The 26,853-nt window shown below is 46.9% G+C and overlaps 1 protein-coding gene across 1 annotated transcript in view; it reads left to right on the top strand.

The window, feature by feature from the left end:
- The window catches only part of GRIK4 (glutamate ionotropic receptor kainate type subunit 4), a 437,909-nt gene that overhangs the window by 350,695 nt on the left and 60,361 nt on the right, over positions 1–26,853 (top strand). The window contains exons 12-13 of the mRNA XM_077112649.1: positions 7,738–7,845; positions 13,068–13,271. Coding sequence (XP_076968764.1) covers positions 7,738–7,845; positions 13,068–13,271 — 312 coding nt within the window. The remainder of the gene's footprint in view (positions 1–7,737; positions 7,846–13,067; positions 13,272–26,853) is intronic.

Here is a 26,853-nt window from a genome sequence, read left to right as displayed (position 1 = left end):
CAGTCCCAGGGTCTCCAGGGGAGAGCAGCAGGAAAGGGGCCAAGAGATCATCTGGCGCAGCCAGTGAGGAAACTGAGGCACAGAGAGGGAAGGGGCTCGGCATGGATCATGCCAGCCCTGCTGGCATGCCAGACACTGTGCTAAGCTTATTCCTGCCATTATCTTCTGGAATCTTTGTGACAAAAGAGCACAGTAATTGGGAGCTTGTGCTTTGGGGATGGAGAAAGCCAGGGTTTGGATCTCCATTCTAGCATTTACCTAACCTCACTAAGACTAAAGATTTTCTTTTTTAATTGGTAAATTGAGCAGCAGCATATCTACCTCTTACAGTTGGGCTGAGGATTAAATGAGATATACATGCAAAGTTCCTGACGCATTCATTCAGCTCAATTTTATTGGGCACCTACCATGAGCTGGGCACCCTGCCAGGCCCTGGGATAAAAGGGCAGGTGAAAGCAGCCATGATCTCTGCTCCCAGAAAGCTGATTGTACAATAAGAATGACAAGCCGAAAGCAGTGGGCACAGTGATGAAAGGGCAATTACAGCCTGAGATAAATGTTCCAGAGGAAAAGAATATCATCCCTGGAAAAGTCTGATTTAGTAGATGAGGAAAGGCTTCCTGGAGGAAGTAACCTTGCCCCGAGGACTGAAGGATTCTCAAGGTGTAAATTAAATCGAAGTCTGGCAAACTTTTTCTATAAAGGTGCAGAGAGGAAATATTTTAGGTTTTGCAGACCGCACAGTCTCTGTCACAGTTTTGCTGTTACAGATGAAAGCGGCCAGACAATATGTGAACAAGCAGGCTGTGCCTGTATTCCGGGAAAACTTTATTTTCAAAAACAGGCAGTGGGCCGGATTTGGCCTGTGGTCTGGTTTGCCAGTCCCTAAACTAGATGCAAAAGGGGACAGGGATGGAGTGAGGGACGTGCGACCAAGAGAGAATTCCAGACAGGGAATGGTGTGTGCAGAGAGCCCGGAAGGAAGGATTTTGTTGTCCTTGAACACGTGAAAGAGGGTAGGTGAGACTGGGACACAGACAGCCGGTGGGAGGCAAGGGTGGGAAAGTGGGCAGGCGCCAGTCCCCGCAGGGACTCAGAGGCTGTGTTCAGGATTTTGGTCTCTCTCCTTAAACCAAACTGGGGAAGAATTGAAGGCTTCTAAGCAGGGGCTGGCAGGATCGTATCTGAGATTTTGTGGGGATGGCTCGGACTGCCGGCATGTGGAAAACAGAGCAGAGAGAGGCCCACGGTAGGTTCTGGTCCAGGGAAGGTTGCTGGGAATGCGGATGAGGGTGGAGCCCTCCAAGCCCTGTGCCCTGTGGGGTGCAGTGCTGAGGGAGTGATCAGCTTGCTTATGCTAGCTGTATCTATCAGGGTTTTGCAGAAGACAGAGCCGGTAGGGTGTGTGTGTGTGTGTGTGTGTGCGTGTGTGTGGGTGGGTGGGTGGGTGAAGGTGTGAAAAAATATACAGATAATATATCATTTATTTTAAGGCATTGGCGCACACGATTGTGGGGGCTGGCAAGTCCGAAATTTGTAGGCAAGCCAGAAGGCTGGAAATTCAGGCAGGAGTTGATGGTGCAATCTTGATTCCCAAATCTCAAAGGCAAGCTGGCTGGCTGGAAACTCAAGCAGTGTTTCTTCTTCTTCTCCTCCCCCTCCTCTTCCTTTACATCCTCCTCCTCCTCCTCTTTTTTCCCCCACCCCTTCCCCTGGGAGACCTCAGATTTTGCTCTTATGGCTTACAGCTGATCGGATGAACCCCACCTACATTGTTGAGGATCATTTCCTGAAAGTCATCCGATTGTAGACGCCAAGCCCATCTACACGCTCCCTTCCCAGCAGCCCCGGGGTTGGTGTGAGGTTAAGTAACTGGGTACTGTAGCCTAGCCAAGTTGACACACAAGGATGAGCATCACACTGACCCGGGGTCACAGGGCAGACCGAATCCAGGTCTGTGGCACTCGTTCAGCTGTGCAGAGGTCACCTTTCTGAAGGAATCTAAATAGCCCATGCTGGTGTCACAGAGCCACCCACACACCCCTGGGTTCCATCAGGTCTCATCCATGCTTTCTTTTACCAGCGGGTCCTTCCAGCTTAGTCCGTCCTTGGTCTGTCTGCCCAGAGGCCTTAAACACAGCCGCTGAAAGTGTAGGGACTCTTAGAGACAGCCCCCCTGAAAGCAGTGAGAAGTGACAGCTCACCGTGAAAAGAGACAAGCACTGTGAAAAGTAGACAGGTTAACTCCCCCCCCCCCCCCCACTTCTTCAAGCCTTTAGCAAATACACGGAAAAATCATTCCAATTTTCTAAAACTGTATCTCTATTATAGAGTCAGGTGTGATCCCCGTTTGAGCAGGCAGACTGGGGGCTGGGGAGCCGTGCCTCCAGGGCTCTTCCCCATCCAGGGACCCACAGTGCAGGACCTGCTTAATTCTTTCTCTCTCTCTCTCTTTTTCTTTCTTTTTTTTTTTTTTAATTTTACAAACACTTCCTCTTCCCTTCTTCCCCTATCCCTCCTTCTGTTGGTAACCTCTAATTTGCTTTCCATCTCTGCAAATTCCCTATTTCTAGTCCTCGCTTATCCTGATGGACTTTTACAAAGCACAAAAATGCAGGCAGTGGCCTTTCCCCTTTCAGGAGCCCAAGGGACAGCTTCACAGCCCCGCCCAGCCTAAAATCTGGCTTCACACTGCAAACCCTGCACGTGGAGGTAAAGATGCTTATTCCGTTTACCGGGCAGATGGAAGCATAATTCCTTCAGAAAGGATTTTTGAAAATACTGCTTTTGAATAAATAATTGAAATTGCCAAAACTTTAATGCTTAAGGGAGCAAGATTAGTAATAACATATGGATTCCATGTTCCTTGGGGATGTTAGATAAACGATATTTCCTATGCACGTGCAAACACATCCCCTGTTAGTTATGGTTACCTGAATTTTCATATTGGACTAAGTATTCCTATTAAAATATTTCGTCTGGTAGCATTAGAACCAGTAGTTAAGAGGAGTACTCTGATCCCAGCTGAGTGGCACATTGACTTTGTTTTGAAAACATTTTCCACTTACCAGCTCTGTGGCCTGGGCAAATCATTAACCTACCTGGACTTCACTTTCCTTGTCAGTGAAGCGGGGTGGCAGTGAGATTAGCATGCATAAGCTTCTAGTGCCCGGCATGGAGCCTCTGTGTGTGTGTGTGTGTGTGTGTGTGTGTGTGTGTGTGTTTGGCACCAGTGACAGGCTGGAGCCGACATGGCAGTGAGATTAGCATGCATAAGCTTCTAGTGCCCGGCATGGAGCCTCTGTGTGCGTGTGTGTGTGTGTGTGTGTGTGTGTGTGTGTGTGTTTGGCACCAGTGACAGGCTGGAGCCGACCCATGTGCATCCATTACACACATCTCTTCCCAATTCTGTTCACTGACATCACATCGAGAGCTTGAAATCAACCATCGTGGGGATATTTACGCCCCAGAAATGGTCACATGCTGTCATTCTGGAACTTTTTTCCTGAGGAAGCAGTTTTCAAACGTTTGCCAGCTCACATGGGTTGGCACTCTGAATCTCTACACCCTTCCCTGTCCCTGTCAGCATGATTGTGGTCTACTGTGCTCCTTCCTTTGTGCTCTAGTCCAGCCTGCGTGAGGGTCACCCCGAGGCCTTGTTACAATACACACTGCTGGGCCCCCGCCCCTAGAGGTTCGGATTCCATCAGCCTAGGGTAGGGCCTGAGAATTTGCATTCCTGACATTGGTACTGCTGGTCCGAGAGCCAAACTTTGAGAGGCTGGTTTAATCTCTCTAATAAACTGGAGCCCACAGCACAAAGCCTCTTGGAGGGCACACAAGATATCCCATCTTCTGTCTCAGGAAACAGCCTTAAAAATTAAATTAGTGGATACTTACATAGTACTTTGCACATACTCATTCATCTCAAGAACTCTAGAAGGTAATAATTACTATTTCTATACCCATTATATAGTTGGGGAGATCTGAGGCTCAGAGACATTAAGGAATGTACCCGGATGTTAAGTAACATAGGTCACACAGCTCCTAAGCAGAGAAGCCAGTCAAACCCAAGTCCTCTAGTCCGGGGCCATTGCATTTGTGGTGCAGGTTGTACACTGCCCAAGGGCAAGCGGAGGCTGAAACCCAGCCTCCCCTCTGCATGCCCAGCCATGTACCCATGGGACCTCATCAGCTCAGAGGCATACGTTTGTCTTCTCTGCATCAAGGTGTGTACAGACCAGCAGTGGCCCTGTTCAAATCCATGCTCTCTACTCCCTTTACTGCATCCCTTAAGTCCCCTAAACTGGTGGAGAAGCAGAGGCAGTGAGAGAGGCAGAAAACAGAGAGATAGAAAGGAAAGGAATTTGAAACATGATCAAGACTACACATGTGGGCATGTGGAAGCGGCTTGCAGCCCAGCTGTTTCTACCGGAGGTTTTGGGGGCAGGTGGAAGCAGGATAGAGCAAAGGGATTTGGCTGGAGGCAGAGCTACAGATTGGCAATGACAAGAAGCTGTGTCTCCTGCCTACCCCTGGCATGTGTGTGGCATCGAAGGTTCCCAGTGGGTGGGGCAATTAGCCTGTATCCCAGGGTGCCTGGCTCTGTCTCTCCCTTTCCCTCCCACTGCCTTTCTGCAATTAGATTGTGCTGGGTAATAGCTGCCAAGCCGCTTTGTTGGATCTGATGAGTTTATTAATTTCTTGGTAGTAGTGGGAGAGTGGGTGGGAGATTCACTTCCTGGCTGGAGCTTGAGGGCTGATTAGTTTCTTTGCCCTGTCCCCAAAGATGGGGTGGTGGTGATGGCGAGGGTGGAGGTGCAGAGCTAAGGCAATTGGATCTGATTTCGGGTAAATCATCTCCATCCCTGGCTTTTGTGGAACCTATCTCGTGGCTTGTGGAAGGCCAGGGAGTCTGGGGCTGTGACTTCCTAGAGATGGTGGGTGGTGAGGATTAGGTCCCCAGAGAGTTGGGGGTGGCAAAGTGGGTGGGGGCACTGAGGTCTTATTGGCGGTGTTGGTGTGAAGTGTGGGTGTAATGTGACAACAGGACCCCAAGAAGTTCAATCCTATCCCAAACACTCAAAGCTGGACTGGCATCCAGCCCACTTGCTCTTTATGTTCCTTCTGTCTAAATGTGGCCTTTCCCAGCCAGGGAGACCGCCATGGGCCACCTCTGTCCGTTTAAAGACAGAAGAACTGAGTCTCTGAGAGGAGGATCATTTCACCAGGCTTTGTGGTGTGCCAAAACCGAGGAAGAAAAAACTCCGTATCCAGAGTTCCTGCTGGATGGTCCTGCTTATGGGAAAGGCATTCTAGTGTCCCCACCAGAAGAGACAGCAGCAGAGATAGACAAGACCATGGACTTAGGGTCCTGTCGGATGGCTCTGGGTTCAAGCCTTTGCCACACCGATCAGCCCAAGGCAAGCCACTAAACCTCCCAGAGTCTCAGTTTCCTTCTAGAAATGATCATTCTACTCCACAGGATTGATAGAAGAATTCAAATTAATGCTAGAACTCAACATACCCAACACCCAGTCTATGTCCAGCGACTACCATTACCCTTACCCCCTTCATATGAAAATCTAGCTGCTAATCCCTCAACCTCCCCAACCCTCCGCGCCCCCCGCCCCCGCCCCGAGAGGTATGAGAAAGGGGAAGCTCAGATCATTATGTGACTCCAGAGGACCAGGGGAGGGCCTGCTTGCCTCTACCCGAGTCTCACCAGCAACAGCAAATGGCTGATGTGCAGAATGACAGCTTTCCCCTGCTTCTGGGTTCTGTTCCTAACTGAGACACTGGGCATGAGCGTGGATGAGAATTGGGCCTGCTGTCCTGAGCCACACAGGCTGTGGGAGAGACAACGGGTGAGCAAAGATGTGCAATAGAACATTGGGCATGGCCGTCAAGCTTCTTTAGGAGATTTCTTCTGGGGCTGAGCGCTCAGGGGTTAAAGCTCAGACCTCTCAGTTGACTGTATGACCCTGGGTGAGCTGAGAAGCCTCTTTTATTTTGGTCTTGCAGATACAGTTTCTTTATCTGTAAAATGGAGTTTGCTGTATGGATATGCATGAGACACTGATTATAAAATTTAAAAGGAACACAAGCACGTGCAGGGTCATTCTGTCCTTGCAGAGTTTGGAGGAAGGTGCTTATTACTCTTTTCAAGGTAGCATCCCTGCTCAGGCATGGAGGGGGGTGTCCGGTCATCTCCCCTTTGCCAGATGAAAGCTCACCTGCAGAGACCACAGGGCTCCGGTCTGGAATTAATGCTTCAGGAGCTCCCAGCTAATGGTCCAAGGGTCCTGGGTTGGTCCCCACTCCCCCCCACCCCACTCCACCCCACAAGCTCCAATTTTTCTGAGGCCATGAAGTCGGGAAGATAGGTCCTGCTCCTTGGGACCTCCACCCTCTGGCTCCATGGGGTGGGGGGAGGATCAAGGCTAGGGTTTGTCTTTTTTATTCTTGGAGCTTCCAAAAGAGAGATGCAGAAGCCAGCTCTGGGGAATAGAGCCACATGGCAGGGGCTTGTGAGGGTTTTCCAAGGAAGCTGTTGCCATGCCTGTGGATGCCTGGCACAGGCGGATGTGTGCATTTCATTGGTTTCGAGCCAGCCGCCAGCCATCTCTGTGGCTGCCCACCTCCAATACTCAGCAACAGAAATGATTTGCCAGTGGCTCCAGCTTGTAGGATTATATTGGGATTTTACATAAGATTTTTTTTTAATTGAAACAGTTTTACAGGGAAAACAAACAAACTACCACCAAAATAAACAAACAGACACATGCACACACAAAAACCCACTGCTATTGAGTTTAGATTTAAGTGAGTTTCCAGCATGTGGAACTGAGTAAGTTATGGATTTTTTTTTCCTGGAGCTCTTTAAGACAATGGAGAAGAGGAAGGAAAATAGCATTTGTTGAATGCCAAGTTAAACACCTTCTCAGAACAACCCAATGAAGTTCCTATTATTATTATTATTCCCATATTACAGATGAGGAAACATGCTCAGAGGGGCTCAGGAACTTTTCTGAGGTTACAGAGTTGGAGTCTGTGCTCCTCAATCTGGCTGAATAATGTATCATCAAAGTGGAACATATGTGAGCTCAGCTGGTTCTCAAAATGGCTCTGTGGAGAAGGCAGGCCAGACGTGCCATCCATATTTACAGATGGGGAAATTGAGGTGTGAAAGATTTAGGTAACTCTCCTAAGTTCTTATGCCTAGCAAGTGAATCAACCAAACTAGAACCTGGGTCTTCCCTCTTCTAGTTCATTCATTCACTCATTCATTCAACTACCCAGCAAACTTTTTTTTTAAAGGATTTAGTATATGCCAACTCTCTCCAGAACATCATTCTGGTTCTCATTTAAATAATAAAAATTAGTGAAGGCGGGCTGACGCACACAGCACTCATGATTCATTCCTATACCAAGATGTGATTCCAGATGTTCCATCCTGGCTTATGTGTGAGACCATCGTGAGCCACCTTCCATTCCTGTTCTATTTTTCCATTTTCCTCTCCCACGTCTCCCAAGTCTTTACCCCTCTCTTCCCTTACTCTCACATGTCCCCCAACCTTTCCCCTTCACCCACCCAGCCCTGTGTAACAGTGTCCCCTTGCCCACCTGGAGGCCTGGCCTGCGCCCTACCTTCCCTGGCCCAGATACCCTGGGGACCGCAGCAGCCTGCGTCCCAGCCTCCCCCTCTTCCTCGTCCTCTCCCATTGGTCTCCTCAGATCGGCCAGTGGCACGTGGCGGAGGGCCTCAGCATGGACAGCCACCTCTACGCCTCCAACATCTCCGACAGCCTCTTCAACACCACCCTGGTTGTCACCACCATCCTGGTAAGCGGGCGCGCCCCGGGTCCCAGCTGCTGCTCCCCAAGGGGCCTCCCCAGTGCCAGGCACGCACAGGCTTCCCAGTGAACAGAAGATGGGGCTCTAACCACAGTGCCAAGGCCAACTGATGACAGTGTAATTAAACTCAAGTTGCCGTTTCATATGGAAATGATATTTGATGAGTTCCAGAGCAGCTGGGGAAGACAAGTGGGTGGAGAGAGCCTGCAGCTTGCAGATGCAAGTTCCTCCAGGGCACCCCAACAGCCAGGCAGCTGCTCACAAGGGAAGGGGCTCTCGTGACACAGGTGGGAGAAGCCCCTCCTGGATCCGGTCTTCCTGGGTGGCCAAACTTGCTTGCTTGGTGCCTATAGCTTTCAAAATAAGTAAATGGGTCTCATGACCTCTAACTCCCAGTGGGCACCTGGGCTACTGTGGGTTTCCATGGCCTGGATATTTATCATTTAATCTATATCGTAGGGCAAGGCACCTTCTGCCTGTTTTATTTGATTCAGTTCTATTCAACAGCAACCCCAAACCAAGTCTGAGGCGCTGGGCACCACGCTAGAGATCCAAAGACCTAATTAGTTCCCTAGCCTCGAAGAGGTTATAATTTAGTTGCTGGGATAAACCAAATGCATACTTGACCAAGGTATTATCCTTTTTCCTCCCCAAAGACCGTCTGCTTGAAAAGATTTATCAAGCAAACCAACTGCATGTATTAAGCAATAATTAATTTGTTCTTCCCACCCCCCTCCTTTTTAACTAATCAAAAGTATATTTCCCTGCCTGGCACAGCATCTTATCAGCAGGAGATAACCAATGTTGCCACACACATATAATTCTAGCCCAAAGCTAAGAGACTTGATATATTGGTCTGTTCAGCATTCTTGCTGCTGAATGTGCAAGGTCTGAAAGTGTGTCTGTTTCTTTTAGGCTTTTGACATAATAGAAAGAGCTGAGGGACCTTTGTCACCACCTACATGAACTCCTGGGACCCAGGAACCCTGGAATGGGAATTATTGATCTACTGTAAGCAGAGTGTAATAAGGGCACCAAGAGAGCAAACCTATGCTGTGGGGGCTTGAAGGAGAGCGAGGTCCTGTCCCATCCAGGAGGTCTGCAAAGCCATCAGTGAAGAAGGGACGTTTAAGATGGGCTCCCAAAGACAGGCAGAGATAGGGAGGGTGGGGAGTGAAGGTGAGCATTGTCAGGTGTCAGCACTGACACCACCCCCTCTTATCTCTTGCTGTTTTCACATGGGTTCAGGGAAGCTTAGGTTAGAGCAGACATGGTGACTGACTAAAATCCTAGAAGCTTGAACTGCTGGCTCCTTCCTTGGCTCTAGCTGCTCCCTCTGCCCTGTTTATTAATACAACCTGCCCCCTAGCACCCCCTTCCTCAGTTCTGCTGTTCCGTCTTAGCCTGACAACCCTCTAATTTATTGGTCAATTATATTTCACTGTTATTGCCTGTCACAGAGTCCTTGCTGGGATGGGAATTCCTTGCAGGTAGAAATTTTTGTCTGTTCCGTTCACTGATGTATTCTTGGCAAACTTCCTGGCACCCCTACTTGAACAGTGCCAAGCATATAGTAGGGGGCTGATAAATATTCATTGAATGGATGAACAAAAATACTCAGTGGCCTCCTGTTTCCTACCAAATGCAGGGAAAGCTCAATAGACTGGCATTCAAGCTCCTAAGCACTATGGACCCAACTCACTTTTCTGGCCTGATGCCTTTCCCCTGCCCTACCAATACCAGAGTAGTGTTTGTAGACTCAGGTGTGTGTGTGTGTGTGTGTGTGTGTGTGTGATTGTGCATGTGCACATGTGCATCCATGAGGGGTGGGAACACTGGCAGGACACTTGTGTCAGCTGACATTTAATAACATCAGTAAGTGCAACTCCCACAATAATCAGTGCTGGTTCTTTTTGTGTGTGTGCATGTGTGTCCAAAAAAACTGATCTAAGTCAATAACTCTTACCAACAAAGACTATCTTAATTCAGCCCTGATGAGCCTCTGTGGGTAATCTCTTGCAAATAGTAATCCTGGGTGACTTATCCCTTAAAATGCAGCACATACCCTGTTGTCTCCGACTCCTGCCCGTGGACATTTGGGACACGAGAATGGTCGATTGGTTAATGCCAACCAATACACAGAATGACCGCAGTTACCATTCCCTGCACACTATTCTGGGTCAGATCCCACATAGAAAGGTGTACCTATAGGGTCGCCGCCATTCTCCCAGCATTCCTGCATTCCTGCAAGACAGGGCCTCCTGCTCCAGGCCGATGCTTGACCCTGTATATTTTCCAAAGTGCCAGTGAGCCCCAACATTTTCAACACCTTGGCTTTACAACATGTCTCCTCCCTTTAGGATCAGATTTGCATCCATTTACTTTGAATATACCCAGTAAATTTTAAATTAGCTTCAGAGTAGAGGATAATTACAGAGGAGAATTTTGAGACTCTACTTGGGACAACTAAAGATTTCCTAAGATGTTGCCAAACTGGGAATGGAGACCTCTGGCCAAGCCCTATCCACAAAGCTAATTCAGTGCTTTTCAGTCACACAACCAACCAATGCTTATTGCTAGAGACAGGTGGGGCTAAAAAGGAAGGGAAGAACCCCACTTTCATTCTGCCTGGGGAGCAGGCTCAAGTAGGAAGACATTGAAGGGTAATTAACTGGCACCCAGACTCAAAGTAGAATAAGAGTCCTGAGAAGTGGCTTGGAGTAGGAGGAGATGATGGGCATCCAAAGTCAAAGAGTTAGAATAGGCAGAGAATAGGGAGGGAGAGGAGTTTGGGTAGGGAGAAGCCCTTGAGCAATTGCATGTGTGGAAGGCAGGAGACTGTTCCCATCTCACTGACCTGACAGTGGACTTGATCATGAATCAGAACCACATGACCTTCCACTCAGAATTCCCCACTGACTTATCTTCCCACTCTCCACTTCATCACACTCACATTTTCTCCATCCTCCCCTCATGATCTCTGGTCACTCTGACTGTACATGTTCTCCCAGCCCAGAAGCCCCATTCAGCTTAAGCTCAGGAAATAAGCATTTCAGCATTTCTTTCCTTTAGCTTCTAGAATCCTCTCTGCCATGATCCTTGACCATCTCATCTCTCGCCTGTCCCCAAATCTGATTGTCTTTGCCTTGGGCATTCCCTGTCCCCAACTATCCATCTGCATTCACCCTCCTGACTTCAGCTGAGCCTTAGCAATCCTTGTAGTCATCTCTTGTTCACTCCTTATTCTATCCCCCGAGCAATCTTGCCAAACCTTTCCACACACCATGCTTTCAATTCTGTCTCCCCCATGTCCAACACAACTCTTGGGGCAGCAAGAGTTCCTCTAGCTTCTGGCCTCCTCTGCTATACTCCGTTTCTACATCCACACTCTCCAGCTTACCTCTGGGCCCACTCCCTAGCCTAGATTTCACCTTGACCTCTTCTCCTTCCACCAGGTCCTGGGACCTGGCTCTATCAACTGGTCCTCCTCTCTCTTCCTTCCCTGATCTCCCCTTGTCTGGAGGTCCCTTTCTTTCTGCCTACACATACACTCTGGTCTCCACTATCCTCAAACACTATCATTAACACCTTACCTATACCTTCAAGCTGCCCTCCTACTTAGCAGATCATAGGACCATAGAATTAGAACAGACCCTTGGGTATCCTCCAACCATATTGCAGATAGACAGAGAAGGGGCATAACTCGTATAGCAGCTGGGTGGAGGGGAAGGCATTCCACTTCTTGCCAGGCTGCCCTCCTCCCTTTGTCACCTGACTTTCTCAGAATTCTGCACCACTATTCATGCCTTAATCCTTGCAGAGTTCTACCACTCCACTGAAGCCACCTTCTGTTGGGTCACTAGCAATGCCCTTTCATGATCCTGCTTGATTTCTACATGGGAATGTCTATATTTTCCTTTCTGAAACTCCTTTCTTCTTGACTTTCATGATCATATTAGCCTGATTTCCAGCCTTTCCAGATACTTCTGCTTTGTCTTCTATTACTACTCTCCATTTTCCCGGACTCTAAGCTCATATTCTCCCCAAAGTCCTACTCTTATCCCTTGTCTGTCCTTTCTGAGTTCTTTTTCCTTAGTGATCTCACATATTCTGCAGCTTCAGCTATCACTTCTATACAGCAACCCTCCAATCACTGTCACCCGGTCTTACACTCTCATCCCTTCCCCACTTTAAACGTCTATTGGACATTTCTTCCTGGATTGCCTACTGGTGTCTCAAATTCAACATGTTCCAAATCCCCTTCCCTTCTAACTGTTCATGCCAGTGATAATACCATCCTTAGAACCACTTGAGATCTAACGGCCTAAGGACTCTTCTCTTCTATAGCCTACCCATTCAGTAATCAAGCTTGTCCTTCTCTGAGTCTCTTATATCCTTCCAATCCTCTCCAATCCAACATGATTGAGGCTCAGTCCTCAGTATCTCATAACTGGAGAGAGTCTGTCCACAGCCCTAGACTCTCCCTCTAGTGTTTATTCTTAAATCTTAAAAACCTTCAATGCCTCCCCATTACATGTTATATGATTTACAGTCACCTACCTCATCATGGCATCCAAGACCCATGCTGACCCTAATTCATCTTTTTAGATGCATCTTCCCACCTCTACCCTATCACATAACCCAGACACCAACTACACTACAACTGAACATCCTTCTTACCCTGGCTTACACCCTTGACCACATAGGCCTCTGATCATAATGCCCCCAGTGTTTTTCCATCCCCCAGAGTCCAGCTTGGGTTCCACCTCCCCTGTGGAATCTTCTTTTGAGGTTTCACCAAGATCCATCCTTCTTCCCAGCATGCTAATGGCTGGATTGCATGCTGCCTTAGATGACAGTTGCTTGTGCCCATGTTCTTGCAAGGATTGTAGCTGTCACTAAACCCAGCAATAGGTCTGCATGAGCAATCGAAAAGAAGAAAAGGATGTGGTCACAAGAGCACATTAGACAAGGGAATCCTGTGTATATGGTAGTCATAGTGTGTTCCTGATAAGAGAAGTGCTTGGTTGAAGGAGAGCTTTAAGAAGTCAGGGAACTTAAAAGTCCCTAAAGGAGCCCATTCCCTAGGCCCTCTTCTCTCCTTCTACCCCATCTTCTCCCTGACCTCCTCGGCCCCTGGCCCACTTCATCATGTGTGGATGAGATACCAGGGCTAAGATGAGAATGACAGCTGCCCAGTTTTGCTGCAGGAGAACCCGTATTTAATGCTGAAGGGGAACCACCAGGAGATGGAAGGCAACGACCGCTACGAGGGCTTCTGTGTGGACATGCTCAAGGAGCTGGCAGAGATCCTCCGATTCAACTACAAGATCCGCCTGGTCGGGGATGGCGTGTATGGCGTTCCTGAGGCCAACGGCACCTGGACTGGGATGGTCGGGGAGCTGATCGCTAGGGTAAGGAAAGGGCAGGTGATTTGGACTTGGGGGTGGGCCAAGGAGGGAGATGGAAGGGTTGCACTGTGTGCTTACGTATCCTTCCTTCCTTCATTCATTCATACATTTGTGGGTTTTTTTTTTTTTGCCATTCATTCCACAAACCTTTACTGAGTAGGCACAAGCCTGGCACAGGTGATGTCTGCTGGCAAATAAGATGGCTGTGACCCCTGCCACAAGGCTCTTCTAGTCTAGCATCTGTGGCCAAAAAATGGAGGCTCTGACCCACTTACATGCATGAGGGAGATTGGGCTTCACTTTTTTAACCATCCAGGTGCTTTTTCTTCATTCTGATTGTTTTATTGCTCATTGGCACCCCCTGGCAGAGTCTGGACAGATTCTGGGTACATAGAGCAGACCTATATCAACTGGCTTGGACACTCAAGAAGTATGGTCAAGAGATGTGCTTAAATAACAGGAAAAAGGACCAATTGTCAGAGGAACTGGTCATAGTTACAGTCGTTATGGTGCTCCTGGTATTTTTTCCTGCTGGCGTTAATGTCCTCTTACAGACCCAGGAGCAAGGTAGACTTGGACGGGCTGCAGATTTTCAGGGTGAATGTGGGATTTGATTAAAATGCAGGTGAGGATCATAAATCGTCAGGCATGTGTTAGGTTAAAACGAGGGTAGAGAAAGTTCTTCCAGGAGAAAATCTCTTGTTTTCTTGATATATACTATTAACATCTATAAAAATTAATTAAATCATTACTAATTCACTGTGCATATCTCCATGACCCAGTTTTATGGTCAGAATAGGTGAGGGGTGTCCAATGCAGAGAACGCAGGGCTGGGTTCTTGGTGTGACCTTGAGCCAGCCCTTGGCCTACGGCTCTTCTGCAGCCGCCTCAGCACGTGCCACTGTGCAGGGCGCTTTCTGCATACATCATCTCTAATCCTCCTGAAACACACCTTTTAGCTGTTTGTTACCCCCATTTTACAAATGAGCAGTAATCTGAAGCTCAGAGGACTCAAACGACTGGTCTAAAACAACGGGAGCTAATCGTCAACCCCAAAGCAACCCATTTCCCAATCCCTTTGATAGTAGTTGGTAAGAGACAAAGTGGAGATTTGAACCCAGATCTGTCAAATACCAAAACCCACTTCCTTTCCATGACAGCACATTGCCTCAGCTGGACTTTGATATCATGAAGAAAGGCATGGCACAAATCCAATTCTTTCCTTCCTCCCTTCCTTTTTATCCTGCCTCTGTACTTCTCTTCCTCTCACCCGTCTTATCTTCCTTTCTGTTTTTTCTCCCTTCCCTTTCTTTATTGAAGTAATATGAGTTTAACCTTTTTACATGTAACAAACTAGGAATAACAGATATTTTTTTAAACTCTAGTTTTCAAGGATGAAAATATTCATTGGGGTATTAAATAGGCAATCCTTGACAATGCATTGTAAAAAATTCTGCATTGACAAGAGCTATGAAAAAATGATTTATGAGATGAGGAGGGAGGATGCGTAGGAGCTTTCCTGGTAGTATACACAGCATCTACAATAACACATGGTAAAAAGCAAAATAGCAAAGCTTGCTCAGGGAACTATAGAGCAGCCCAGTGTGCCTAGAGCCCCGAGAGAGCTGGTTCAGAAATGAGGCCTCCATTGCAGAGAAGAGCAGCTTGCACATGGAGAGCTGGCAAGTCAACAATAGGCCACAGAAGGCTTACAGGGAATCTCATGGGTGTGAGCATGAGGGGTGAAGCTTCTGCAGGGAGCTCTCTGCTGCCTCTTGGACCTGAGCCCACCCTGCTGATGACATACATGTTTCAGCAGAAAAGGACCAGCTGCTTTCCACTACAGCCCAGACCCCTCCTGAGATGTTCCTCTTGTTTGGATTTCACTGTGAAGGGAAAGCCCAATAGAAATACCGGGCCATTTGCCCTCCATTCTTACTGATGTACTTAGTCACCTTGAGCCTGCTTCTTCAGCCCCTTTGGCTGCCCGCTGACTGGCAGGGTGATTTCAGGGATGGTGGAGTCAGTGCACAGCCATCTCCTTCTTAGCTCCCTAATGAGCTGGGACATGGAATGACAGGAGGAGGAGAAGGGTCTGGGACTCAAGGACATGCAGCTGCATATGAATGACTTGGGCAGTGAGCTGGGATCTTTAATTTTATCCCAGATCATCTTCTGAGCAAAAATACTGCTCCTTTGGTCTCATTGAGCTGTGGCTGCATTGTAGCAATCAATTAATGAATTAATCCTTTAATTCAATAGTATTTATTGAATACTTTCCACTATTCCAGACACTGGAGGTGCAGTGGGGTCAAAATAAACTTTGGCGCTGCCTTCATGTATCTTATAGATGAGTGGGCAAGAAAGATGTTCATTATCATTAATAAATAATTTCAAACTGTGATAACTGCAAGGTAAGCATAGGTGAGAATATAGAGACAGGGACCAGATCCAGCCATGAGGGTTAGAGGCCAGGGGAGGGAAGACTTTCCTGGGAAAATTATACTTGAGATGACATCTGAAAAATGGGTATAAGTTACCTGGGCAAGAAGAAGGGAAGAACGTTTCAGCCAGAAGGCTGTCTGAATGCTGCTGAAGTTGATCCTGGCAGGAGTGGGTGGCACTGGGATCCTGCCTTGCCCCAGGTTTGATAGGTCTCCCAAGATGTTCTGTGGGATTCTAATGGCCTTAAACCCTGGATCCATCCTCTGGGACATCTTCATAAACTGTACAAGAAACTTTCAGAGGCCATAACAACCCACCCCCAGGACTACCAATGTCCCAGCTGGAAGAGAACTTAGAGGTCACCGCAGCCTCCAAATCTGTCACTTACACAGATGAGGAAATGCAAGCTCAGGGAAGATAAATAACTTGCCAAAAGTCACACAGCTAGTAAGCTCAGAACCAGCATTTAAACCCTGGTTAGTCTGCCTTCAGTGCTCTGAATGTGTGAGAGCACAGATCTTCTGTTAGAAAGACCTAAACTCAAATACTAATTCATCCACTTACTAGCTATGTCTTCTTGACAAGTTATTTTACCACCTTCCTTCCACCCCCACAGGTTCCAATGTTCACCTGAAAGGAATTTTTTTGTGGAGATTTAAAATAGCGTTAAATAGATTTACAAACACCACACAGCGTTTGGTGTATTGGAAGTATGAGAGTTGTCTTAGGCCAAGTTACCTAGAAAAGAAATCCAAAGTTTACATGCTAGCTCTTTATTAAGGAGTACAATTCCAAGAGGGCAGAAGTGAGGCAGAAGGGAGCTCAGCAGACAAGGAGGGAGAGCATATATATGGAAACATGCTACTGTGCTGGCCATCCTTGGTAACAAGTACAGCTGATTGTTTCGTCTTTGCCTCACTGAAGCAGTCCATGGTGGGAAGAGAAGAACTCAACTGGGTCCACCCCACCAGGGAATCAACTCCCCCACTTTTGGGTTGTGCCTCCATGATCCTCTGGCAGCCTTCAAGGGAATTAGATCCCAAGACAACAGTGATGGCACCCACAGTGCAACCACATCTAGTTACCCCAGGGAAGGGTGCGAGCCCGTGTCCACCTCTCTTTGCCTGCAGCCTTGCAGCCCAGAGGGATGAGCCATTGCATGTAGGGTTTCCAAGATGCATCCCCCCCACCACCACCACGTTCTCACATCTCAGCAGCCCAAAGGAGCCTCAGTGCTGGAGGCTAGAGGTACATGGGTGGAGGAACAACCAACATGATGGGCCAAGCAGGTGAGTGCCATGTTGGAACAGCCCCAGCCACCAAGGCAAGGACAGAGCTTGATGGGCTTCCATCTAGTGAAGACTGAGACTTTCCCTTGTGGATAACTAGAATGCAATTGGTGCCAGGCCATCTTCCTGGACGGTTACTGATAACACTGGGATGAAATCCTCATGCCAAGCAAATCCAGGGACACCATTAAGCTGGTTTGGCCCAGCAGTCGTCTTTAGGTACTCCAGTCTATCTGTCAATGCCCCTCTTGTTCAAGGAGTGCATATTGCCTGGTACAGAGAAAAGTAAGCCAACTGACAGTTAAAAGGTGAAGGTGAAAGCCATTATTTGCATCACACTGAGGCAAGCCTAAGATTTCTTCATGGCAGTCCAGAGACCAATCCAGTGCTCCTGTGGCATGGCTTAAGAGTTGTCTGCAGGCGTGTTGGCTCATCAAGGGCTGGTCATTCACATGGGCCCATGTGGAGCTTAGGGCGAAGAAAGGGAGTGTGTACAAGGATGAGGTTCCAGGGGTGTGTGCATGTGGGGCTGCCAAGCAGTCTCTGGGTCACAAGCAAAGCGAATGCATCCAGAACTGCAACAGAAGAGATTAGGATTGATATAAAGAAGAACCTCACCCTACCTTTGCAACAAGGGGCTTATGGCTGACTGAGGAATTCCTCCCCCCCCCCCATAGGGAATCTGAAGACTACAGAAGCTGCCTCTATATCTGGGGGTGCCAAAAAGTAAAGTAGAGAGGCACAGGGTAATCTCCAGTGGAAATTCTAGAACTTCATCCTTTTCTAGTCTGATATCCCCTGCTTACTCACGATTGCAAATTTGGATACATGAAGTAGTAATTGTAGAAGAATTTGCAAATATGTTTTCTGCATATGCATGGAAATCATCAGAGCAGCCTTCTCAGTATAAAGCCAATTAAAAGGGAAAGTGTGTTTGGACTGAAAACCAATGGACTCAAATAATTTGGGCGGCTTTCCATCCATTCTGTGTCTAAGCAAAGGCGGTGAGAAGGATGACTGTTTGGGAGGCTCTTGGGTTTGGATTCCTTTTGCCACAGTCAGATCCTTCACAGCTGAGCCGACAAGCAGGGCCTGCGCAGGAGGGATGGTGTGTCTTGGTGGCAGAGATGGGGAGATAGACTGGAGTAGCTTGAGGAAGAAGAGGCCCCAGAACCTATCTCAAGGGCCCCTTTGTATTACCTTGAATAAACTTATTTGAAGTGAATTTTTAATTAAAACTTATTCAAGGTATTCAGATACAGAGGTGAATAAGATAATTTCTGACTTCAAGAAGGTCATTCTTTTATGGGGCACCAGTCAGGTGGGAGCCAGGTAAGAAGGGCGTGATGGCCAATGCAGGATAAGGTGAGAGGACTGGAGAGGAGTTCCTGACTCTGCCTGTAGACATCAAGGAAAGGCCCCTGCAGGAGGGGATGCTCTTCCTGAGCCTGTAAGGAGAAGTCGGCCAGGTAGAAAAAGGGGCATGAAGAGAGAAGAGCATTCCAGGAAACAAAAGAGCATGGTGGGAAATGAGTCTAGGTGGGCAGTGGTCATTTATGAAGGGCTTATATGAACTGTGGTGTGGAAAATGGTTGGGGAGGTGGGGCAGGATTAGAGGCTGGGGAATGAGGGAAAAAACTTTCATTGTATGTCGTGCAAGAGACAATGGAGAACCAAAAGTATTCTGGAAGTTGAGAGCAAACTACAGATTCAAAGGCTTTTTAAAAAGTGGTTTTTCTTTTACATAGAGGTATGTACTCTTTTTTAAAAATAGGTAAGTTGAATAAAACCTAAAAATTACCTGGAAATCCATATCCAACAATGCCCATGCTTAACATTTTAGTGTCCTAACTCCTGATTTTTTGAGTATATATTTAATATGAGTTCTTTTTTGTAAAAATGGGATTGTACTATGTACTTGTTTTAGTTCCCTGGTTGCTAAAACAGATACTGTGCAAAGGATTAACTTAGAAACAGAAATGTATTGGCTCATGGTTTTGAGGCCAAGAGCAGTCCAAAATCAAGGTGTCATCAAGGTGATGCTTACTCTTAGAAGACTCTTGTGTTCTGGGGCTGGCTGCAGGTAATCCTTGCTCTTGGTTTCTCTATCACTTGGCAATGCTCATGGCAGCCTCTGCTGGCTTCTCTTCCACATCCTATTGACTACTACTTTCTGGTGACTCTCTCAGCTTCCCTACAAAAAGTGAATAAGTACATGTTTTTCTCCACATTTTCTCTAGCACATGTTTCTCTCTGGTCATTTTTAGAGCTTTATTGACACATCATACAATCCAACCCAAGTATATAGCTGTCTTTGCCACCATAACCTATATGAAGACATTTCCTTTTCTTCCACAAAGAATCCATACCGCTCCCCCTTGGCTCTTGACATTTAGTTTTGGCACAATGCCTTTGTTACCATCAGTGGAAGCATATTACAATGTTATGGTTGACTACAGACCTTAGCTTGCATTAATTATACGTTTTCCTGTATATCGTCCATTTTCAACACCTTCCATTGTGGTCATTCGTTTGATCTCCCTCATGCAAAATGTTTTTATATTTGTACATTTAATCACCATCATTGTCCATTCTAGACATTCCTAAGTTATACCATCTCAGTCTTCATCCTCTTTCCTTCTGGTGTCATACATGCCCCCAGCTCTCCTCCCTCAACCATACCTTCAGCTTCATTCAATGTACTTATATTATTGTGTTCCTATCAGGTGGTATTGTGCTATCCATTTCTGAATTTTTACAGTCAATCCTTTTCACATTCTATATTCCTTCAGCACCAATTGCCCAATCTCTAACCTGTTTCTATCTCCTGATAGCCTATGCCTTAACTTTAACTCTCAAAGTTCACTTATTAATGTCAGTTCATATCAGTGAGACCATACAGTATTTGTTGTTTTGTTTCTGTCTAATTTCATTCAGCATAATGTCCTCAAGGTTTATCCACATTGCTACATGCTTCATGACTTTATTCTGTCTTGCAGCTGTATAATATTCCATCATAGCAGCTTGTTTAGCCACTTATCTGTTGATGGACATTTGTGCTGTTTCCATCTCTTGGCAATCATAAATAATAACCATGAAAGCTTAGATTCAAGGCTCATAAATCAGTGCACAAATGTCCATTGTGTCCTTGCCATCAGTTCCTCTGAATCTATACCTAGTAATGGGATTGCTAGATCATATGTCAATTTTATACTTAGCTGAATGGATTAAGTTTAAGAAAATGTTTTTTCCGGAATACATAGCTCCAAGCCACCACAGTTCTGTTTGTAACTTATTGAAAACCATTCATCAGACAAATTTTCATGACTCCGGGACCAAATGGAACATGAGAGAGAGGGAGAACATGGAATGAGACCAGATTTCTGACCTGGACATCTAGGTGGATGGTGGGGACAGTCACAGAGGAAGAAAAGCAGGTCTGGGAGGAGAGAGGATGGCTTTAGCTTTGGAAGTGGTAACTCTGAAGTGCCTTTGGACATCCAGGTAGAGATGTTCAACAGAGAATTGGCTGGAGAGTCCAAACTGCAGACATCGGGATGCCAGCATGGACAGTACCTCCATGGCTGCAGAAGTGCTGAGAAGGGAAGGCATCACCCAGGGAGAAAAGCATATATTCAAGGGGGAGGCAGAGGAGAGCCTGTTAAGGTTCCTGAAAGGGAATGGGTAAAGAGATTTTCCAGAGAAATCTTGTAAGGTAAGTACAGAAAATCACTCATCAGATTTAGCAATACAGAGATCACTAGCAAGGCAGTTGCAGTGGGTGCCTGGGATGGAGGTCAGATGGCAATGGGTGAACCGTGAAAGGAAGAGGTGGAGAGAGTGATTGGTGGAATAATCTTTCAAGATGCTTAGGTTTTATGGGGAAGCAAGCTGTAGGGTTGTGGCTGGAGGGGGCTGTGAAGCTGAGAGCTTGGCTATGGTTTAAGATGAAGTAGCTAGTGTAAGAAGCTGCTCAGAATTGAGGGGAAAATGGCTGGAGCAATGCATGGGTTGGGAGTAGCAGTAAAAGGTAGGCAGAACAGAGGATAGGGGAGATGGTGCATACATAAAAGGGCTTTACAGTACTTGCTTTGACATGAGCAAATGACTGGGATCCACTGCAGACAGGCTAGTTAGTCTCTGTCCTGGGCCTTGTCTTAATAACCCTTTATGCACTGCTTTCACAAGCACTAGCTCTTTCATCCTTCACAGCAGCTCAGTGAAGTAGGTATCATTATCCCCATTTTATAGATAAGCTACCTGAGGCGTTGAGGTGCAAAATGATTCACCCAACGTCCCACAGCCTGTGTGAGTCAGAGGTGGGGTTAAACTCAGGTACCTGACTCCAAGTTCTCAAGAGCACGTGGATTCTTGCTGCTGGAATCACAGTCTCATCTCCAGCCACAGTTAATTTCTGAAATGTGCTTCTAGGCAGGGGATTGGGAGTGTACCTGGAGCTTACAACTCATCTCTGAGTCTGGCCCACCAGGGGAAAACTCATCATCAGTAAGGTGAGAGGGTTGGACACATGATCTTCAAGACCCCTTCCTCCTTGACCATCTGTGTGTGAAGGGAGAAGGTCTGCAAAGCACATTTGGAAAGAGGAAGAGCTCCCCTCTAGCTTCAAAATTCAAAGCCAACTGCCTCTTTGGCATTCAACACCATGCTGGCAGAATGGCACATTAAGGTTCAAAGAGTAAAGGGCTTTGGAAAGCTTAGATTCAAGACTCATAAGCCTTGGACATCAAATAGCTCTTACCACTGACATTTTGATGAATTAAGTGTAAATGAAGCTGAAACACCTCATTCCATTTCCCCATGTGAGCCCCTAGGAGAAAGGATTGTGGAGGAAATTTTCCTGAGACCTGGTGGGGTGGGCTGTCATTGGCCTCAATCCACTGGTTGGTTGTCCAGAGACATTTTGCTGAACTGAAAAAAAAAAATACAACAACTGTTCCCCTGGGATTACTTTTCACCTTGAAGTCAGAGACTATTTTAACTGCAAATAAGTCATAGAATTCTATTCAGCATGCTTTAAAAGAAAGATACCGATCCAGAGGCCAAAACTGAGGGCTCAAGTGTCCCACATGACCACCAAGCTCTGGGAGGACTTTACCCTCCCTTTCCCAGCAAGTCTTGGGTTCTGCATTTACTCAAATCAGCCAGGGATGGGCTTCAACTATACTGAGCTTTTCATTCATTCATCAAGACATTACAAAGGGCCCACTCTCTGCCAAGCATTGCTTGGAGGCTCTTACAAAGCTCAGAATCTTTTCAAGGAGACAGTCAGGTAAAGCAGTAATTACTGTGCAGTGTGATACCTACTACCTGGTTATAGTGACATAACAATAGTTGACATTTAATGAGTGTCTTCTGTAGGACAGACACAGTTCTGTCCTATAGCATTTTATTGTATTAACTCATTTAATCCTCAGATCAACCAAATGTTACAGGAGAGGGAAATTCAGCCACAGAGAGGCTAAGTAGCCCATCCTGGGCCAGGTGAAGGGTGAGTGGAGAGGTACAGTGGAAGTCTGAACAGATGTGCTGCAAAGTGGGGGTTACCCAGCAAATGATAAGTGAGATAGAGAAGAATCATCTCGATAGAAAAGGTTCTTTTAAAGCCGAGAAAGCTGTGAGACATGCTGAGTGCTGGAGTCAGTTTGGTGTGGCTGGGATCAAGCGTGAGAGAGAGCAAAGGAGAATGGGCCTGAAGGGGCCATTCGTGACAGAGACTTGTGTGACATGAAAGCCATGTCCAGGGGTCTCCTGGGTACGAAAACAGACAAACCAACCACCTAAAGAGCAAATGGTTGGTTTGTCTGTTTTATTCAAAGAGGGGAGGCATGTCACTGGCTCTGGTTTTGGAAGGTTATCCTGGCAAGCAAAAGAGGGAATGGATTGGAGCTGGGAGGGTAAGGTACAAGCGCACTCGATACAGAGGTCCCTTGACCCAGGCAGACTGGAGTGAGGCTGGGATTGAGACAATGGCAGCTCAATGCCCAGGTGAGGATTGCCACATTGTGGGGATTTGAGCATTTAATTCTTGGATTTTAAGTGGGGTGAGTTTTCCTTTCACCTAGACTTTGAAATACAAGATAGGGTAGACCTGCCTCTCAGAAGAAGGATGGGTATTTGACCCCGAGAAAGGTCCTTTCTGGAATGGTTTCTTGAGGGATGCAGCAAAGCAGTGATCCCTGCACAGTGCCCACTGAGACCAGGGGAGGGAGGAAATCCATCTTGCTGGTTCATTATTCACAGACGGTTGTGCTTGGAAGTAGGAAGGCCAGGGGTCTGGACTCCATCTTGGACCACAACTGCTCTCCCTCTCTCATCAGTCTCTCTCTTTGTAACACTCTGTCTCATTTTGAGTTCTCTAAAGGTTCTTTGCTGTCACTGGAGTCCTTTCAACGACCATGATGAAAAGCCAATAAAAGCAGTCCCGCAGCTTCTCCCTTCCTTTTGAGCTGGCTGTCAGCCACCACCAAGACAGTGGGTTCTCCTGCCTCCCTCCCGTGGTTGCTTCCCGCACCCACTCAAGACTGAGGCTTGTGCAGTCCCCAGAAGAGTGAGGCTGAGCCTGTGATCTACATGTCCCCGTGGGCCCCGGGAACTCCCCACCTGCCAGTTACCTGCTTTCAGTAGAGGGCGCTGCCCCGGCCCTTCAGGTTCCCTCCTTGTCTGGCTTGTTGTGGCTTCGAAAGGGATCCAAACGGGGTCGCCTCTAATCCAGATACTCGACTATGGCTCTTCCTAGTTCAAAGCCAAACCACCTGGAAAGAAAGAAGGCAGAAGGGCTGATTGTTTCTCACGAGGGCCAGATGGGCCATTTCATTTCATCCTTCAGTGGCTGGCAAGGCAGGGATTCTTACCCCATTCTACAATGAGGACCTGGGGCTCAGAGATGTTGTTGGAAAACCCAGCTCAGACACACAGCAGTGGGCAGAGCCCAGACGTTCCCCTATCCAAGCTCAGTCTTGAGCTCTTCTTGCTGCACTGCAAGGGATACCTGAGAACTGGAGGCTGGGACAGAGAATGATGCTGGTTGAGTCCTCCTGTTCTTGGCATCCACTTGCCAGGGGATTAGGGAGGAAGGAGAATGGCAGCAAAGAAGCCACTCTAAATGGCTAGCTTGAAAGGGACCCTTGGATGACACATATCCTCAACCCTGTTATCTGGGAAATGGCTATTATAAACGCCTCCTTTTTTGCAGAGAAGAGCACAGAGCCTACGAACAGCCAATACATAGGAACTTCTAGGATTTGAAGCCGGGTCTGTTTCTTTCAGGAGCTCATGGACTAGGAGAGTACAGGCAGACACAAGTAGAAATAATTGCAAACAAAGATCATATGGAAAGGGTTGTATTAGAAATATAAACTATATCAGACTCAAAGAGGAGAGGGAGCGACAAATTGCTTTTGAATGGGGATCACTGAGATGCATTCTTAGTGGAAATAAGACTGAAAGCTCCTTGAGAGCAAGCTTGTATCTTCCTCGTCTTGGCATCCTTATATTCGGTTCCTGGGGAATAGTAAAGACTCTTAAATACTTTAAAAATAAATGCTCCCATTGAATCATACAGAATCAGGCCCCGTGTGATAAATGTTTCTGTATAGATCTAGGAAGACCTTCCATCAGCAAGTTTATTTCAACACACTGTCAAACCAAGACCTAGAAAACCTGGCTATCAATGGATTAATCAATCAACAGAAATTGATTTCGCACTTAACTATGTGTCTGGCACTGGGCTGGGGGTTTGGAGTAAGAGGAAAATCAGATCTGATTCTGTCTTGACAGTTTCCAGACCTGGCAGTTTGGGGGTATAGGGGGTACGGACATATTAAGAAACTATTTACTCCACTGTGGCTGAGAGAGGTATGAATGCACTGCTAGAGAAGCACCAAATGAGGCAGGCCTGAGGAATGGCATTATACCTCACCTGTGACAATGCATAGCTTGAATCTTTATCTCCCATAAAGCAGTCTCAAGCCTTCTCCCCCCACTGGAAGGCCCAGAGAAGGTCAGTCACTGAGTTGGCAAAAGAACTGAGAATTTTGCCTGCCCAAAATTCTATTGTCTGCCCCTACTTGAATTGACTCAACATTGATTGTGCCTTCAAGGTTGAATAAGATTCGGTTCTTGCTTTCACAGAACTTACATTCTATATTCATGTATCTCCAAGTATGGTTGTGCAGATAATGTATTGTACAAGGGGTGAATGGGATCTGAAATCCAGCCCTCACTCTGCTTACCAATCATGTGCTCTGGCGTAGGTTCTATTCACCTGGGTAGATTTTCTTCCTACAAAGATGGCTTAAGTCTGCCAGGAGGATCATTCTTATAATTCATATTATGATCCCATCTATTCTAGGAATAAGGTCCTGTATATAAAAATAATATGGTTCTCTGTCATGCAATATGTGCAAAATGGAAGCCTATACAGAAGTCTGTGGGAGCAGAAAGAAGAAAAGAGGTGGTTCAGCTAAAAAGTGTCAAGGAAGCCTTTAGGGACAAGCTAATGATAATAAAGGCAACTATTATTTACTGGGTATCTACTACCTGTCGGGTATTTATAAATGCATCATTTCCTCTCTGTACAACAAGCCTACAAGAAAAATACTATTATTCATTTTTTTATCGAGGGAGAAACTGAGGCCAGCTTTGACTTCCCAGACTCATCCAGCTAACAAATGACTAACCTGGGATTCAAACCCATGCCTGTCTGACACACAGGACCACTCGTTCTAACACACTGTGAGACCTCTGTGGGAAGTTGCATTCAGGTTGGACCTTGATGGATGAGTAGGAATTTGTCAAGTAGACCGGTGGGGAAGAGCTCCAAGCAGGGGAACTGTGCGGGTAAAGGCTGTGGGAGTCTGAGATAGACGATGGGTTTAGGGAGCACGGGCAGTGCAGTGTGAAGGCCCAACGGTGCATGGCAGCCCTGGCAAATCTCGGCCAGGACGTGAAGATCCTTGCAGACCCCAGTAAGGAGTTTGGACTGTATTTAAAGGTAGTGGAGTATTCATGGAATTTTTTAAGCAGGGAAGTGATACCATTAGATCTTTAAGAATCAGCTTTAGTGCCGGGCTTCTCAAAATGCAGATCTTGAAACAGCAGCATCAGCATCACTTAGGAGCATGCCAGAAACCCTAAGTCTGTAGATCTGGATGGTCTGCAGAATGAGAAACTCAGGAGTGGGGCCCAGGAAATAGCATTTTAATGGCTCCCTGAGTGATTCCAATGCATGCTCAAGTTTGAGAGCCACTGGTCCCCAATGCGATTTAATGGATGAATGAGTGGAAGCAGAGACTGGTGCAGAGGCTGTTGAATAATTCAGTTGAAGTCTTGAATGATGGTGGCAGCAGCAGGATTCGAATGGCCATATGGATTAAACAAGCTATTCAGAGGTAAATAGGTGAGGGATGGTTTTGAATGGAGGAGAGCAGGGAAGACTCCAAGCGGACTCTTTGGTCTCTGCTTTGGATGACAGGAGGATAGTGAGTGAAGTTATTGACTAAGAAATGATGCATGGAAAAAGAGTAGCTTTAGGCGGCAAAGATGAGGAGTCCGTGACCAGGGTCTGAAGCATCGTCAGGACTTGGAAGTGGAAAAGTACAGTGGCAAGAGGGCAGAGCTATGCGTGGCCTCCATTTGGGGTGGTAGTGAAGTGGGGTGGGGGAACGATGTGCTCACCCCTATCCTTATACCCTTTTCCCGCTCTGCTGGTTGCTCAGGGTGCTGCTCCCTGCTCTGCCAGGTAGGGGTTGTGTGGGCTTGGACACCTGACCTAACGTTTCCAAACCCCAGTGTTTTCATCCTCAAAGTGGAAACCTATCCCTGGGTTATTG

The sequence above is a fragment of the Tamandua tetradactyla genome, chromosome 8 (genome assembly GCF_023851605.1).
Source record: "Tamandua tetradactyla isolate mTamTet1 chromosome 8, mTamTet1.pri, whole genome shotgun sequence".
Lineage (NCBI taxonomy): Eukaryota > Metazoa > Chordata > Mammalia > Pilosa > Myrmecophagidae > Tamandua > Tamandua tetradactyla.
Note: the sequence above shows the minus strand (reverse complement) of the source record. Positions and strands in the feature narration are given on the sequence as shown.